The sequence below is a fragment of the Hemitrygon akajei genome, chromosome 28 (genome assembly GCF_048418815.1).
Source record: "Hemitrygon akajei chromosome 28, sHemAka1.3, whole genome shotgun sequence".
Taxonomy (NCBI): domain Eukaryota; kingdom Metazoa; phylum Chordata; class Chondrichthyes; order Myliobatiformes; family Dasyatidae; genus Hemitrygon; species Hemitrygon akajei.
The window spans coordinates 40,525,907-40,543,310 of record NC_133151.1 but is presented as its reverse complement, the minus strand read 5'-3'; the positions used below and the strand labels follow the sequence as shown (position 1 = coordinate 40,543,310).

At 47.5% G+C, this 17,404-nt stretch overlaps 1 protein-coding gene across 1 annotated transcript in view; it reads left to right on the top strand.

Moving 5' to 3' along the window:
* LOC140717863 (autophagy-related protein 2 homolog A-like) overlaps window positions 1–17,404 on the top strand; it is a 319,916-nt gene that overhangs the window by 116,408 nt on the left and 186,104 nt on the right. The window contains 2 exon segments of the mRNA XM_073031584.1: window positions 463–733; window positions 16,354–16,447. Coding sequence (XP_072887685.1) covers window positions 463–733; window positions 16,354–16,447 — 365 coding nt within the window.

The window sequence follows — 17,404 nt, the reverse complement described above, 5'->3', positions numbered from 1 at the left end:
ACCACTGGCATAGATTTAGGCCATTATCAGTGACGTTCCTTCCCCCCCGGAGAGTGCGGGCGAATCCTTGTAAGTCTCTCTACCAGAGGCTCAGCCATTGAGTTGAGTGAAAAAAGTGGTTGATAATTTTCCTCTCTGTCCCCAATCTGCCCGTCGCCCTTCCTTCCCCAGTCTGTCTATCACCTGCAAGCATTTTATTTATGTTTTTCAGGCCGTTCTGCTTCAGCAGACCTGTGCCGACCAATTCACCTTCTAACCCGTGTGCCTTTGTAATGTGGGAGGAAACCTGAGTTCCCAGAGGAAGCCCACACAGTCACGGGGAGAACTGACAGCGGTGGAATTGAACCCCTGTCGCTCTGGCTGTATCGGCCATTTTCCCCCTCTCTTGCAGTCCGTTTGAGCTGGAGCTTTTCCCCTCACTGGTGCCACCCGAGTTCACCCTACCCTGCTCTTGTGTTCCAGCTCTCTGGATTGTCGGCTGTCCGGGCCGACCCTCCTCCCACCCAGGGGCTTCCGACGGTCGTGCGGATCACGGCGCCCAGAGCCCACTTCCGGCTGCAGTTCCCCGTGCCGGACCTGCGCCCCGAGGCGGAGCGTCGCCCCTGGTTCCAGAAGGCCGTCAGGAAGGAGAGCCTGCTGCTGGAGTGCAAGGACCTGGTCTTCAGATCCGAGCTCGGGGCCCGTTCCGCCACGGATCCCGTCAAGTATGAGCTCAGCTTCACCGACCTGCACGGTGAGTCCTCCTTTGTCCCACTAACCAGTCGGTTATCCTGGGCGTCGGGGTTACAACGGCCTTGTCTTCTCTGTTTATCAACCCTCTTTAACTCATTATTGCCCCATTGCTGTACTGTTCCCACAACCCATGGACTCCTCATCCAATGTTCTCAATATTCACTGTCTCTCTCTGTCCCTCTACCTATCTATCTGTGGTCTTTCATTGATTCTGCTATGGTTATTATTCTATAGATGTATTGAGAATGCCTGCAAGAAAATGAATCTGTGTTGTATATGGTGGCATTTATGAATTGTAGCATCCGTGCCCCCAATTTACCCCCGTTCGCCTAGGGTGAATGGTCGTTGCATCGCCAATAGTGAAATACTTTAATGTAATGCCCCCCCAGTACATGCTCGCAATACAAATACCTGACAACACACCAAAGGTGAGTAATAATTGCAACTTTATAGTTATTTCTTAGTGATGGGTTAGTAGAAACAGATAACCTAAAGGTGCCAAATCAGTAAGTTCATCTGTTTGTGAACATAATATTTTAATACATTGGAGCTCACACCTCCAGTTCCATCCACAACGACCTTCCGAGCCTTCGGCCACCGTCCGAACCGCCGACGTCCAGTATCCGCCGCCCTAGAACCGCTGTCCGCTCCTCACACGTCCGTCCTCCTCGCTCTCCTCCCAAAAAAGACCGTGAACTCCTGCTCAGCTCACATACAAGATAGCACAACAATTCTCCATTGGTTAGTTCCCCCTTATCTACAGGTATAACCCAAGCGTTCCAGACACAGAAACCCATCACAGCATTCAATAACATTACAGAGAAGCCATTTTGTTAGCCTGAACAGTTAACACCACTGTTACAGGTTCTGAGAGTCCTACAAATGTACTTTGAACTGAAAACACCGCAAACGTTACCACAAAGAGATATTGGGGCCAGGCAACCTCGAAGGAGTAGGGTTTCAATAAGAGGAGAGGTCCTGAGGTGAATCAGCTGCTCGCTGACAGGAGACGAGTCCAGAATTGATGAGTGAAAAGGGCCTGAAGGGGTTTGGTAACCGGCTTATTCTTAGCACGTTGAACAAAGAATTTGAAGATATCGACAGTCATACAATGAAAATGAAGATTTGGAGGACGTAGTCATTGAAAGGATTGTATGAAGGCAGTCCATTATCTGCACTAGGTGTCTGTGCTGACTTTGTTCATTTACAATCTCTCAGAAGAGCATGGTAGTGTGGTGGGTGCACGTTGTATTCGATGATGACAGTGAAACCTGTGCAGGAGAGTTTTTAAAGTGGGAAAACCTTTGCACTGGGACAGTCACACTCTCTCAACCTCAAAATCTGGGGTGCAGTGGTATGAGTAATCGTCAGAAACCGGGAGCTTCCTTGGTTGCAGAGGGTGACCATGTCATCTTCTGTGCCTAGACCTTGCCCTTCGTTCTCCGTGGAGCGTTGCAGAACTGCCTTCCTGGTCGTTGGATCTGACTGTTGATCGCTGGCTTCACGTGCTAGGACAGGCATGTCCCTCTCTCACCAGGGTATCAGGCCACCAACTATCCTCAATTGGTTTACCCACCTGTCAAAGCGGTGTACTGGGGAATGGCTGCTACATGGAGTCACAGGTGATAGCTGAGTGTCTGGTGAGACCAAAGATGAGTGAACTGCCCTGGAATGGACATGGCAAACCTCTTCACAAAAGCCCTGGTCTGGGGGTTGCAGATCTGTGTTTGGATTCAGTGTGAATCCTGACCTGGTGACTGGAGATCTGTGTTTGGATTCAGTGTGAATCCTGACCTGGTGACTGGAGATCTGTGTTTGGATTCAGTGTGAATCCTGACCTGGTGACTGGAGATCTGTGTTTGGATTCAGTGTGAATCCTGACCTGGTGACTGGAGATCTGTGTTTGGATTCAGTGTGAATCCTGACCTGGTGACTGGAGATCTGTGTTTGGATTCAGTTTGGATCCTGACCTGGTGACTGGAGATCTGTGTTTGGATTCAGTTTGGATCCTGACCTGGTGACTGGAGATCTGTGTTTGGATTCAGTGTGAATCCTGACCTGGTGACTGGAGATCTGTGTTTGGATTCAGTTTGGATTCTGACCTGGTGACTGGAGATCTGTGTTTGGATTCAGTGTGAATCCTGACCTGGTGACTGGAGATCTGTGTTTGGATTCAGTGTGAATCCTGACCTGGTGACTGGAGATCTGTGTTAGAATTCAGTTTGGATCCTGACCTGGTGACTGGAGATCTGTGTTTGGATTCAGTGTGAATCCTGACCTGGTGACTGGAGATCTGTGTTTGGATTCAGTGTGAATCCTGACCTGGTGACTGGAGATCTGTGTTTGGATTCAGTTTGGATCCTGACCTGGTGACTGGAGATCTGAGTTTGGATTCAGTTTGGATCCTGACCTGGTGACTGGAGATCTGTGTTTGGATTCAGTTTGGATCCTGACCTGGTGACTGGAGATCTGTGTTTGGATTCAGTGTGAATCCTGACCTGGTGACTGGAGATCTGTGTTTGGATTCAGTGTGAATCCTGACCTGGTGACTGGAGATCTGTGTTTGGATTCAGTGTGAATCCTGACCTGGTGACTGGAGATCTGTGTTTGGATTCAGTGTGAATCCTGACCTGGTGACTGGAGATCTGTGTTTGGATTCAGTTTGAATCTTGACCTGGTGACTGGAGATCTGTGTTTGGATTCAGTTTGGATCCTGACCTGGTGATTGGAGATCTGTGTTTGGATTCAGTGTGAATCCTGACCTGGTGACTGGAGATCTGTGTTTGGATTCAGTTTGGATCCTGACCTGGTGACTGGAGATCTGTGTTAGAATTCAGTTTGGATTCTGACCTGGTGACTGGAGATCTGTGTTTGGATTCAGTGTGAATCCTGACCTGGTGACTGGAGATCTGTGTTTGGATTCAGTTTGGATTCTGACCTGGTGACTGGAGATCTGTGTTTGGATTCAGTTTGGATTCTGACCTGGTGACTGGAGATCTGTGTTTTGATTCAGTTTGGATCCTGACCTGGAGACTGGAGATCTGTGTTTTGATTCATTGTGAATCCTGACCTGGTGACTGGAGATCTGTGTTAGAATTCAGTTTGGATTCTGACCTGGTGACTGGAGATCTGTGTTTGGATTCAGTTTGGATTCTGACCTGGTGACTGGAGATCTGTGTTTGGATTCAGTGTGAATCCTGACCTGGTGACTGGAGATCTGTGTTTGGATTCAGTGTGAATCCTGACCTGGTGACTGGAGATCTGTGTTTGGATTCAGTGTGAATCCTGACCTGGTGACTGGAGATCTGTGTTTTGATTCAGTTTGGATTCTGACCTGGTGACTGGAGATCTGTGTTTGGATTCAGTTTGGATCCTGACCTGGTGACTGGAGATCTGTGTTAGAATTCAGTTTGGATTCTGACCTGGTGACTGGAGATCTGTGTTTGGATTCAGTTTGGATTCTGACCTGGTGACTGGAGATCTGTGTTTTGATTCAGTTTGGATTCTGACCTGGTGACTGGATATCTGTGTTAGAATTCAGTTTGGATTCTGACCTGGTGACTGGAGATCTGTGTTTGGATTCAGTTTGGATCCTGACCTGGTGACTGGAGATCTGTGTTTGGATTCAGTTTAAATCCTGACCTGGTGACTGGAGATCTGTGTTTGGATTCAGTTTGGATCCTGACCTGGTGACTGGAGATCTGTGTTAGAATTCAGTTTGGATTCTGACCTGGTGACTGGAGATCTGTGTTTGGATTCAGTTTGGATTCTGGCCTGGTGACTGGAGATCTGTGTTTGGATTCAGTGTGAATCCTGACCTGGTGACAGGAGATCTGTGTTTTGATTCAGTTTGGATTCTGACCTGGTGACTGGATATCTGTGTTAGAATTCAGTTTGGATTCTGACCTGGTGACTGGAGATCTGTGTTTGGATTCAGTTTGGATCCTGACCTGGTGACTGGAGATCTGTGTTTGGATTCAGTTTAAATCCTGACCTGGTGACTGGAGATCTGTGTTTGGATTCAGTTTGGATCCTGACCTGGTGACTGGAGATCTGTGTTAGAATTCAGTTTGGATTCTGACCTGGTGACTGGAGATCTGTGTTTGGATTCAGTTTGGATTCTGACCTGGTGACTGGAGATCTGTGTTTGGATTCAGTGTGAATCCTGACCTGGTGACTGGAGATCTGTGTTTTGATTCAGTTTGGATTCTGACCTGGTGACTGGATATCTGTGTTAGAATTCAGTTTGGATTCTGACCTGGTGACTGGAGATCTGTGTTTGGATTCAGTTTGGATCCTGACCTGGTGACTGGAGATCTGTGTTTGGATTCAGTTTAAATCCTGACCTGGTGACTGGAGATCTGTGTTTGGATTCAGTTTGGATCCTGACCTGGTGACTGGAGATCTGTGTTAGAATTCAGTTTGGATTCTGACCTGGTGACTGGAGATCTGTGTTTGGATTCAGTTTGAATCCTGACCTGGTGACTGGAGATCTGTGTTTGGATTCAGTTTGGATCCTGACCTGGTGACTGGAGATCTGTGTTTGGATTCAGTTTGGATCCTGACCTGGTGACTGGAGATCTGAGTTTGGATTCAGTTTGGATCCTGACCTGGTGACTGGAGATCTGTGTTTGGATTCAGTTTGGATCCTGACCTGGTGACTGGAGATCTGTGTTTGGATTCAGTGTGAATCCTGACCTGGTGACTGGAGATCTGTGTTTGGATTCAGTGTGAATCCTGACCTGGTGACTGGAGATCTGTGTTTGGATTCAGTGTGAATCCTGACCTGGTGACTGGAGATCTGTGTTTGGATTCAGTGTGAATCCTGACCTGGTGACTGGAGATCTGTGTTTGGATTCAGTTTGAATCTTGACCTGGTGACTGGAGATCTGTGTTTGGATTCAGTTTGGATCCTGACCTGGTGACTGGAGATCTGTGTTTGGATTCAGTGTGAATCCTGACCTGGTGACTGGAGATCTGTGTTTGGATTCAGTTTGGATCCTGACCTGGTGACTGGAGATCTGTGTTAGAATTCAGTTTGGATTCTGACCTGGTGACTGGAGATCTGTGTTTGGATTCAGTGTGAATCCTGACCTGGTGACTGGAGATCTGTGTTTGGATTCAGTTTGGATTCTGACCTGGTGACTGGAGATCTGTGTTTGGATTCAGTTTGGATTCTGACCTGGTGACTGGAGATCTGTGTTTTGATTCAGTTTGGATCCTGACCTGGAGACTGGAGATCTGTGTTTTGATTCATTGTGAATCCTGACCTGGTGACTGGAGATCTGTGTTAGAATTCAGTTTGGATTCTGACCTGGTGACTGGAGATCTGTGTTTGGATTCAGTTTGGATTCTGACCTGGTGACTGGAGATCTGTGTTTGGATTCAGTGTGAATCCTGACCTGGTGACTGGAGATCTGTGTTTGGATTCAGTGTGAATCCTGACCTGGTGACTGGAGATCTGTGTTTGGATTCAGTGTGAATCCTGACCTGGTGACTGGAGATCTGTGTTTTGATTCAGTTTGGATTCTGACCTGGTGACTGGAGATCTGTGTTTGGATTCAGTTTGGATCCTGACCTGGTGACTGGAGATCTGTGTTAGAATTCAGTTTGGATTCTGACCTGGTGACTGGAGATCTGTGTTTGGATTCAGTTTGGATTCTGACCTGGTGACTGGAGATCTGTGTTTTGATTCAGTTTGGATTCTGACCTGGTGACTGGATATCTGTGTTAGAATTCAGTTTGGATTCTGACCTGGTGACTGGAGATCTGTGTTTGGATTCAGTTTGGATCCTGACCTGGTGACTGGAGATCTGTGTTTGGATTCAGTTTAAATCCTGACCTGGTGACTGGAGATCTGTGTTTGGATTCAGTTTGGATCCTGACCTGGTGACTGGAGATCTGTGTTAGAATTCAGTTTGGATTCTGACCTGGTGACTGGAGATCTGTGTTTGGATTCAGTTTGGATCCTGACCTGGTGACTGGAGATCTGTGTTTGGATTCAGTTTAAATCCTGACCTGGTGACTGGAGATCTGTGTTTGGATTCAGTTTGGATCCTGACCTGGTGACTGGAGATCTGTGTTAGAATTCAGTTTGGATTCTGACCTGGTGACTGGAGATCTGTGTTTGGATTCAGTTTGGATTCTGGCCTGGTGACTGGAGATCTGTGTTTGGATTCAGTGTGAATCCTGACCTGGTGACTGGAGATCTGTGTTTTGATTCAGTTTGGATTCTGACCTGGTGACTGGATATCTGTGTTAGAATTCAGTTTGGATTCTGACCTGGTGACTGGAGATCTGTGTTTGGATTCAGTTTGGATCCTGACCTGGTGACTGGAGATCTGTGTTTGGATTCAGTTTAAATCCTGACCTGGTGACTGGAGATCTGTGTTTGGATTCAGTTTGGATCCTGACCTGGTGACTGGAGATCTGTGTTAGAATTCAGTTTGGATTCTGACCTGGTGACTGGAGATCTGTGTTTGGATTCAGTTTGGATTCTGACCTGGTGACTGGAGATCTGTGTTTGGATTCAGTGTGAATCCTGACCTGGTGACTGGAGATCTGTGTTTTGATTCAGTTTGGATTCTGACCTGGTGACTGGATATCTGTGTTAGAATTCAGTTTGGATTCTGACCTGGTGACTGGAGATCTGTGTTTGGATTCAGTTTGGATCCTGACCTGGTGACTGGAGATCTGTGTTTGGATTCAGTTTAAATCCTGACCTGGTGACTGGAGATCTGTGTTTGGATTCAGTTTGGATCCTGACCTGGTGACTGGAGATCTGTGTTAGAATTCAGTTTGGATTCTGACCTGGTGACTGGAGATCTGTGTTTGGATTCAGTGTGAATCCTGACCTGGTGACTGGAGATCTGTGTTTTGATTCAGTTTGGATTCTGACCTGGTGACTGGATATCTGTGTTAGAATTCAGTTTGGATTCTGACCTGGTGACTGGAGATCTGTGTTTGGATTCAGTTTGGATACTGACCTGGTGACTGGAGATCTGTGTTTGGATTCAGTTTAAATCCTGACCTGGTGACTGGAGATCTGTGTTTGGATTCAGTTTGGATCCTGACCTGGTGACTGGAGATCTGTGTTAGAATTCAGTTTGGATTCTGACCTGGTGACTGGAGATATGTGTTTGGATTCAGTGTGAATCCTGACCTGGTGACTGGAGATCTGTGTTTTGATTCAGTTTGGATCCTGACCTGGTGACTGGAGATCTGTGTTAGAATTCAGTTTGGATTCTGACCTGGTGACTGGAGATCTGTGTTTGGATTCAGTTTGGATTCTGACCTGGTGACTGGAGATCTGTGTTTGGATTCAGTGTGAATCCTGACCTGGTGACTGGAGATCTGTGTTTTGATTCAGTTTGGATTCTGACCTGGTGACTGGATATCTGTGTTAGAATTCAGTTTGGATTCTGACCTGGTGACTGGAGATCTGTGTTTGGATTCAGTTTGGATTCTGACCTGGTGACTGGATATCTGTGTTAGAATTCAGTTTGGATTCTGACCTGGTGACTGGATATCTGTGTTAGAATTCAGTTTGGATTCTGACCTGGTGACTGGAGATCTGTGTTTGGATTCAGTGTGAATCCTGACCTGGTGACTGGAGATCTGTGTTTGGATTCAGTTTGGATTCTGACCTGGTGACTGGAGATCTGTGTTTGGATTCAGTTTGGATCCTGACCTGGTGACTGGAGATCTGTGTTTGGATTCAGTTTAAATCCTGACCTGGTGACTGGAGATCTGTGTTTGGATTCAGTTTGGATCCTGACCTGGTGACTGGAGATCTGTGTTAGAATTCAGTTTGGATTCTGACCTGGTGAGTGGAGATCTGTGTTTGGATTCAGTTTGGATTCTGACCTGGTGAATGGAGATCTGTGTTTGGATTCAGTGTGAATCCTGACCTGGTGACTGGAGATCTGTGTTTTGATTCAGTTTGGATTCTGACCTGGTGACTGGATATCTGTGTTAGAATTCAGTTTGGATTCTGACCTGGTGACTGGAGATCTGTGTTTGGATTCAGTTTGGATCCTGACCTGGTGACTGGAGATCTGTGTTTGGATTCAGTTTAAATCCTGACCTGGTGACTGGAGATCTGTGTTTGGATTCAGTTTGGATCCTGACCTGGTGACTGGAGATCTGTGTTAGAATTCAGTTTGGATTCTGACCTGGTGACTGGAGATCTGTGTTTGGATTCAGTTTGGATCCTGACCTGGTGACTGGAGATCTGTGTTTGGATTCAGTTTAAATCCTGACCTGGTGACTGGAGATCTGTGTTTGGATTCAGTTTGGATCCTGACCTGGTGACTGGAGATCTGTGTTAGAATTCAGTTTGGATTCTGACCTGGTGACTGGAGATCTGTGTTTGGATTCAGTTTGGATTCTGACCTGGTGACTGGAGATCTGTGTTTGGATTCAGTGTGAATCCTGACCTGGTGACTGGAGATCTGTGTTTTGATTCAGTTTGGATCCTGACCTGGTGACTGGATATCTGTGTTAGAATTCAGTTTGGATTCTGACCTGGTGACTGGAGATCTGTGTTTGGATTCAGTTTGGATCCTGACCTGGTGACTGGAGATCTGTGTTTGGATTCAGTTTAAATCCTGACCTGGTGACTGGAGATCTGTGTTTGGATTCAGTTTGGATCCTGACCTGGTGACTGGAGATCTGTGTTAGAATTCAGTTTGGATTCTGACCTGGTGACTGGAGATCTGTGTTTGGATTCAGTTTGGATTCTGACCTGGTGACTGGAGATCTGTGTTTGGATTCAGTGTGAATCCTGACCTGGTGACTGGAGATCTGTGTTTTGATTCAGTTTGGATTCTGACCTGGTGACTGGATATCTGTGTTAGAATTCAGTTTGGATTCTGACCTGGTGACTGGAGATCTGTGTTTGGATTCAGTTTGGATCCTGACCTGGTGACTGGAGATCTGTGTTTGGATTCAGTTTAAATCCTGACCTGGTGACTGGAGATCTGTGTTTGGATTCAGTTTGGATCCTGACCTGGTGACTGGAGATCTGTGTTTGGATTCAGTTTAAATCCTGACCTGGTGACTGGAGATTTGTGTTTGGATTCAGTGTGAATCCTGACCTGGTGACTGGAGATCTGTGTTTGGATTCAGTTTGGATCCTGACCTGGTGACTGGAGATCTGTGTTTGGATTCAGTTTGGATCCTGACCTGGTGACTGGAGATCTGTGTTTGGATTCAGTTTGGATTCTGACCTGGTGACTGGAGATCTGTGTTTGGATTCATTGTGAATCCTGACCTGGTGACTGGAGATCTGTGTTTGGATTCAGTGTGAATCCTGACCTGGTGACTGGAGATCTGTGTTTGGATTCAGTTTGGATTCTGACCTGGTGACTGGAGATCTGTGTTTGGATTCAGTGTGAATCCTGACCTGGTGATTGGAGATCTGTGTTTGGATTCAGTTTGGATCCTGACCTGGTGACTGGAGATCTGTGTTTGGATTCAGTTTGGATTCTGACCTGGTGACTGGAGATCTGTGTTTGGATTCAGTGTGAATCCTGACCTGGTGACTGGAGATCTGTGTTTGGATTCAGTTTGGATCCTGACCTGGTGACTGGAGATCTGTGTTTGGAGTCAGTTTGAATCCTGACCTGGTGACTGGATCCATCACTCTACTCTCCCAAACACTCACTGACACGTATCTGTAACGGACAGCAGATCCATCCCTCTACTCTCCCAAACACTCACTGACACGTGTCTCTAACGGACAGCAAATCCATCCCATCCCTCTCCCAAACACTCACTGACACGTGTCTGTAACGGACAGGAAATCCATCCCATCCCTCTCCCAAACACTCACTGACACGTGTCTGTAACGGACAGGAAATCCATCCCATCACTCTCCCAAACACTCACTGACACGTGTCTGTAACGGACAGCAAATCCATCACTCTACTGTCCCAAACACTCACTGGCACATGTCTGTAACGGACAGATCCATCACTCTACTGTCCCAAACACTCACTGATACGTGTCTGTAACAGACAACAAATTCATCCATCACTCTCCCAAACACTCACTGACACGTATCTGTAACGGACAGCAAATCCATCACTCTACTGTCCCAAACACTCACTGACACGTATCTGTAACGGACAGCAAATCCATCACTCTACAATCCCAAACACTCACTGACACGTGTCTCTAACGGACAGCAAATCCATCACTCTACTGTCCCAAACACTCACTGACACGTATCTGTAACGGACAGCAAATCCATCACTCTACAATCCCAAACACTCACTGACACGTGTCTCTAACGGACAGCAAATCCATCACTCTACTGTCCCAAACACTCACTGGCACATGTCTGTAACGGACAGCAAATCCATCCCATCCCTCTCCCAAACACTCACTGACACTTGTCTGTAACGGACAGCAAACCCATCACTCTACTGTCCCAAACACTCACTGACACGTGTCTGTAACGGACAGCAAATCCATCCCATCCCTCTCCCAAACACTCACTGACACGTGTCTGTAACGGACAGCAAATCCATCACTCTACTGTCCCAAACACTCACTGACACGTGTCTGTAACGGACAGCAAATCCATCCCATCACTCTCCCAAACACTCACTGACACGTGTCTGTAACGGACAGCAAATCCATCACTCTACTGTCCCAAACACTCACTGAGACGTCTCTGTAACGGACAGCAAATCCATCCCATCACTCTCCCAAGCACTCACTGACACGTGTCTGTAACGGACAGCAAATCCATCCCATCACTCTCCCAAACACTCACTGACACGTGTCTGTAACGGACAGCAAATCCATCCCATCACTCTCCCAAACACTCACTGACACGTGTCTGTAACGGACCGTAGATCCATCACTCTACTCTCCCAAACACTCACTGACACGTGTCTGTAACGGACAGCAAATCCATCACTCTACTGTCCCAAACACTCACTGACACGTGTCTGTAACGGACAGCAAATCCATCCCATCACTCTCCCAAACACTCACTGACACGTGTCTGTAACGGACCGTAGATCCATCACTCTACTCTCCCAAACACTCACTGACACGTGTCTGTAACGGACAGCAAATCCATCACTCTACTGTCCCAAACACTCACTGACACGTGTCTGTAACGGACCATAGATCCATCACTCTACTCTCCCAAACACTCACTGACACGTGTCTGTAACGGACAGCAAATCCATCCCATCACTCTCCCAAACACTCACTGACACGTGTCTGTAACGGACCGTAGATCCATCACTCTACTCTCCCAAACACTCACTGACACGTGTCTGTAACGGACAGCAAATCCATCACTCTACTGTCCCAAACACTCACTGATACGTGTCTGTAACAGACAGCAAATCCATCCATCACTCTCCCAAACACTCACTGACACGTGTCTGTAACAGACAGCAAATCCATCACTCGACTGTCCCAAACACTCACTGACACGTGTCTGTAACGGACAGCAAATCCATCCCATCACTCTCCCAAACACTCACTGACACGTGTCTGTAACGGACAGCAAATCCATCACTCTACTGTCCCAAACACTCACTGACACGTGTCTGTAACGGACAGCAAATCCATCACTCTACTGTCCCAAACACTCACTGACACGTGTCTGTAACGGACAGCAAATCCATCCCTCTACTCTCCCAAACACTCACTGACACGTGTCTGTAACGGACAGCAAATCCATCACTCTACTCTCCCAAACACTCACTGACACGTGTCTGTAACGGACAGCAAATCCATCACTCTACTCTCCCAAACACTCACTGACACGTGTCTGTAACGGGCAGCAAATCCATCCCTCTACTCTCCCAAACACTCACTGACACGTGTCTGTAACGGACAGCAAATCCATCACTCTACTCTCCCAAACACTCACTGACACGTATCTGTAACGGACAGCAAATCCATCCCTCTACTCTCCCAAACACTCACTGACACGTGTCTGTAACGGACAGGAAATCCATCACTCTACTGTCCCAAACACTCACTGACACGTGTCTGTAACGGACAGGAAATCCATCACTCTACTGTCCCAAACACTCACTGGCACATGTCTGTAACGGACAGATCCATCACTCTACTGTCCCAAACACTCACTGATACGTGTCTGTAACAGACAACAAATTCATCCATCACTCTCCCAAACACTCACTGACACGTATCTGTAACGGACAGCAAATCCATCACTCTACTGTCCCAAACACTCACTGACACGTATCTGTAACGGACAGCAGATCCATCCCTCTACTCTCCCAAACACTCACTGACACGTGTCTCTAACGGACAGCAAATCCATCACTCTACTGTCCCAAACACTCACTGACACGTGTCTGTAACGGACAGCAAATCCATCACTCTACTCTCCCAAACACTCACTGACACGTGTCTGTAACAGACAGCAAATCCATCACTCTACTGTCCCAAACACTCACTGACACGTGTCTGTAACGGACAGCAAATCCATCACTCTACTGTCCCAAACACTTACTGACACGTGTCTGTAACGGACAGCAAATCCATCACTCTACTGTCCCAAACACTCACTGACACGTGTCTGTAACGGACAGCAAATCCATCACTCTACTGTCCCAAACACTTACTGACACGTGTCTGTAACGGACAGCAAATCCATCACTCTACTGTCCCAAACACTCACTGACACGTGTCTGTAACAGACAGCAAATCCATCACTCTGCTCTCCCAAACACTCACTGACACGTGTCTCTAACGGACAGCAGATCCATCCCTCTACTCTCCCAAACACTCACTGACACGTATCTGTAACGGACAGCAGATCCATCCCTCTACTCTCCCAAACTCTCACTGACACGTGTCTCTAACGGTCAGCAGATCCATCCCTCTACTCTCCCAAACACTCACTGACACGTGTCTGTAACGGACAGCAAATCCATCACTCTACTGTCCCAAACACTCACTGACACGTGTCTGTAACAGACAGCAAATCCATCCCTCTACTGTCCCAAACACTCACTGACACGTGTCTGTAACGGACAGCAAATCCATCACTCTACTGTCCCAAACACTCACTGACACGTGTCTGTAACGGACAGCAAATCCATCACTCTACTGTCCCAAACACTCACTGACACGTGTCTGTAACGGACAGCAAATCCATCCCTCTACTGTCCCAAACCCTCACTGACACGTGTCTGTAACGGACAGCAAATCCATCGTTCTACCTTCCCAAACACTTACTGACACGTGTCTGTAACGGACATCAAATCCATCCCTCTACTGTCCCAAACCCTCACTGACACGTGTCTGTAACGGACAGCAAATCCATCCCATCACTCTCCCAAACACTCACTGACACGTGTCTGTAACGGACAGCAAATCCATCACTCTACTGTTCCAAACACTCACTGACACGTGTCTGTAACGGACAGCAAATCCATCCCTCTACTGTCCCAAACCCTCACTGACACGTGTCTGTAACGGACAGCAAATCCATCCCATCACTCTCCCAAACACTCACTGACACGTGTCTGTAACGGACAGCAAATCCATCACTCTACTGTCCCAAACACTCACTGACACGTGTCTGTAACGGACAGCAAATCCATCCCATCACTCTCCCAAACACTCACTGACACGTGTCTGTAACGGACAGCAAATCCATCCCATCCCTCTCCCAAACACTCACTGACACGTGTCTGTAACGGACAGCAAATCCATCCCTCTACTGTCCCAAACACTCACTGACACGTGTCTGTAACGGACAGCAAATCCATCGTTCTACCTTCCCAAACACTCACTGACACGTGTCTGTAACGGACAGCAAATCCATCCCATCCCTCTCCCAAACACTCACTGACACGTGTCTGTAACGGACAGCAAATCCATCCCTCTACTGTCCCAAACACTCACTGACACGTGTCTGTAACGGACAGCAAATCCATCACTCTACTGTCCCAAACACTCACTGAGACGTGTCTGTAACGGACAGCAAATCCATCCCATCACTCTCCCAAACACTCACTGACACGTGTCTGTAACGGACAGCAAATCCATCCCTCTACTCTCCCAAACACTCACTGACACGTGTCTGTAACGGACATCAAATCCATCCCTCTACTCTCCCAAACACTCACTGACACGTACGGACTGTACTGATGTTGGCCATTTGTAACTTCATTTTGGTGAACATTTTGCGCTTTGTCGTATCCCATGGGCAATCATAGTCTTCCATCTGTCTTTCCCTGTCCATCGCTTGCTGTCATGCACGAATGCCCCTCACTGTCCAACATGACTGTTTCTTCCATCAGTTTCTGCCGTCACTGCAAGATGTTTGGGCTTTTCTTTCCTCAGTACTTCTTTCCAGATTGATGACGTCATCATATTCCAGCTTTCCGCAGCACTTATCATGGAAAAGCAGAGTCCGGTACAGAAACAGCTCCTTTGACCCATCTTCCCGTTGTCTTGCATCAGCACCTCCCCAAACACAGTGATAGAAATGACTGCGAGTCTTCCTCATTTCTTACTCTGTCCCTCCACAATATTCGCTTCCGTGTGTTAGTGTGGAATGAACCGCAATGCTCGAGTTTCCTACCCAGACAAACTATGCTGGCTGCTAATATCTTGCTCAAGCGCTCCAACATGCATTCAGTAATCCCCATCTTCTCCTAATTTCAACATCAGCCCTACGGTCCTGCTCCCTAAGTAATTGAACTTTCATGTTTACTTTTGTTGCCCACGGTGAGTTTGCAGCTCCTGGTTTTCTTTCTTCTTTGTGACAACTGTCCATTCGGTCTCCTTGCATTAGTTGTTCAGTCCTCTCTTGGCACTTTTTTTGACTACTTTATCTAGTATTTCTTGTAACCTGCTGAAGGTTACATGTCCATTCACAGATCCCTTATTCTCCCGACATCCCCAGACTCCCCGCTCACCCTCAGGCAGTGGACGGTGGTAGTAACCTGTGGCGCACACTCCGGGCGGTCGCTCAGCACCGGGGGTCGGGGTTGAAAGCAGCTCTCTGCTCCTGTGAGGCAGCAGACTTACCCACCCCTGCCTGAAAAATACTCAAAGACTCTCCTTGCATCACCAGCAAGGAAGAGTGATCCAATTCTGTTAATGCTGCCTTAATTAGGGTACGTTTTGTTTTAATGAAGGACACGGGTAGCTCCAGAGCCAGGATTGATATGGAATTGGGCGTTTCACACAGGTACAGAAGGTCATTGGGTGCTGGAGTGGAGACATGTCTCTACCAAAGGAAATAAGAGGTTCTCCTCCCCTCCCCTAGCCTGCTGGCTCCCTTGGGCAGGGTGTAGCACCCGCTTAGTCCCCTCCCCCCCAGATCAGGGTCATGTGAAGCCCTGGTCATATATCATGAGTGACCATTGACGCCAGGCAGACAGTCTCTGATGGGTATTGATGGTGCCTGGGCTCACCCGTCTTGTAAAGACACTGCCCGGAAGGCAGCAATGGCAAACCACGTCTGTAGAATTTGCCAGGAACCGTCACGGTCTTACGACACGGCACACGATGGACAGAATGTCCGCCCCGTTCCGCCGGTAAAGGTACTGCAGGTGACGTTTGCTGCTGCAATGTTGTAAATCTCCGACTCTGTTTTGACAGGTGTCTACGAAGATGGGCTGAAGCCTGGCATTTCGTGCATTCGAGTCAACAAAACAAGTGATAAAGTACCCGGTACAAAATCCACAACCCCCAAGTGAGTGAGCAAGGTCTCGCGTGAATTGCTGAGCAGCAGCATGGTGCAGTCGGTCTGTGTGGAGTGAGCTTCGCTTTGTAACGGGTGCACACGGACAGTGTACCCTCCCAAGCTGACCTGAAAACTGAGCAGCACTTCCGCGGCATCCGCCAGCGGGACCTCCCTGTGGAAAACCTCTTGATTCCCATTCCCGTTCCGACGTGTTGATCCATGGCCGTCTCCTGTGCCAGGATGAGGCCACTCTCAGGGTGGAGGAGCAACACCTTATCTTCTGTCTGACCCAATGGCTTGAATATTAGCACCTCCTCTAATCTCCACTTCTCACCTATTTATTACTCCCCGGTCCCTTTCTCTCCTCTGAACAGACTTTTTTCCCTTCTGCCGCCCTTGACCTTTCACCTATCACCTTCCAGCAAGCCTCTTTTGCCTTGCCCCCACCTTTTAATTCAGGGGTCGCCTTTCCCTCCTAACGAAGGGTCCCGGCCTGAAAAGTCGACCTTTACCACAGACGCTGCCGGACCTGAGTTCCTCCAGAATTTTGTGTTTGTTGCTTCAGCACTTCCGGTGTTTTATTTTGTAATATGCACGCCAAACAAACACAAACCACAGCTCACAACTACAAACACTGTCAGCAGTCAAAACAACCGGAAGGGACAATGAGCTACCTGTGTTTGTTGTTTCAATTTGTAACTGGAACACCGACAATGTAAACAAGCTGAAACTCCAAAATATTTCAAATCAAAGGTTGTAGTATGTTTATTCTTGAGAAAATTTATGGATTATATTCATTAATACATAATTACAGTGTACTTCACAATTATTTTAACATGTATTTCAAAATTATATTAACATTACTTGAAAATTATACTAACATATAAAAGAACCTTCCAGCTGAAGGGCAACAAAGGCTTTGGTGTGGCCGTGCAGCCTGGACGGAACAGGGTACATAGATCTCTC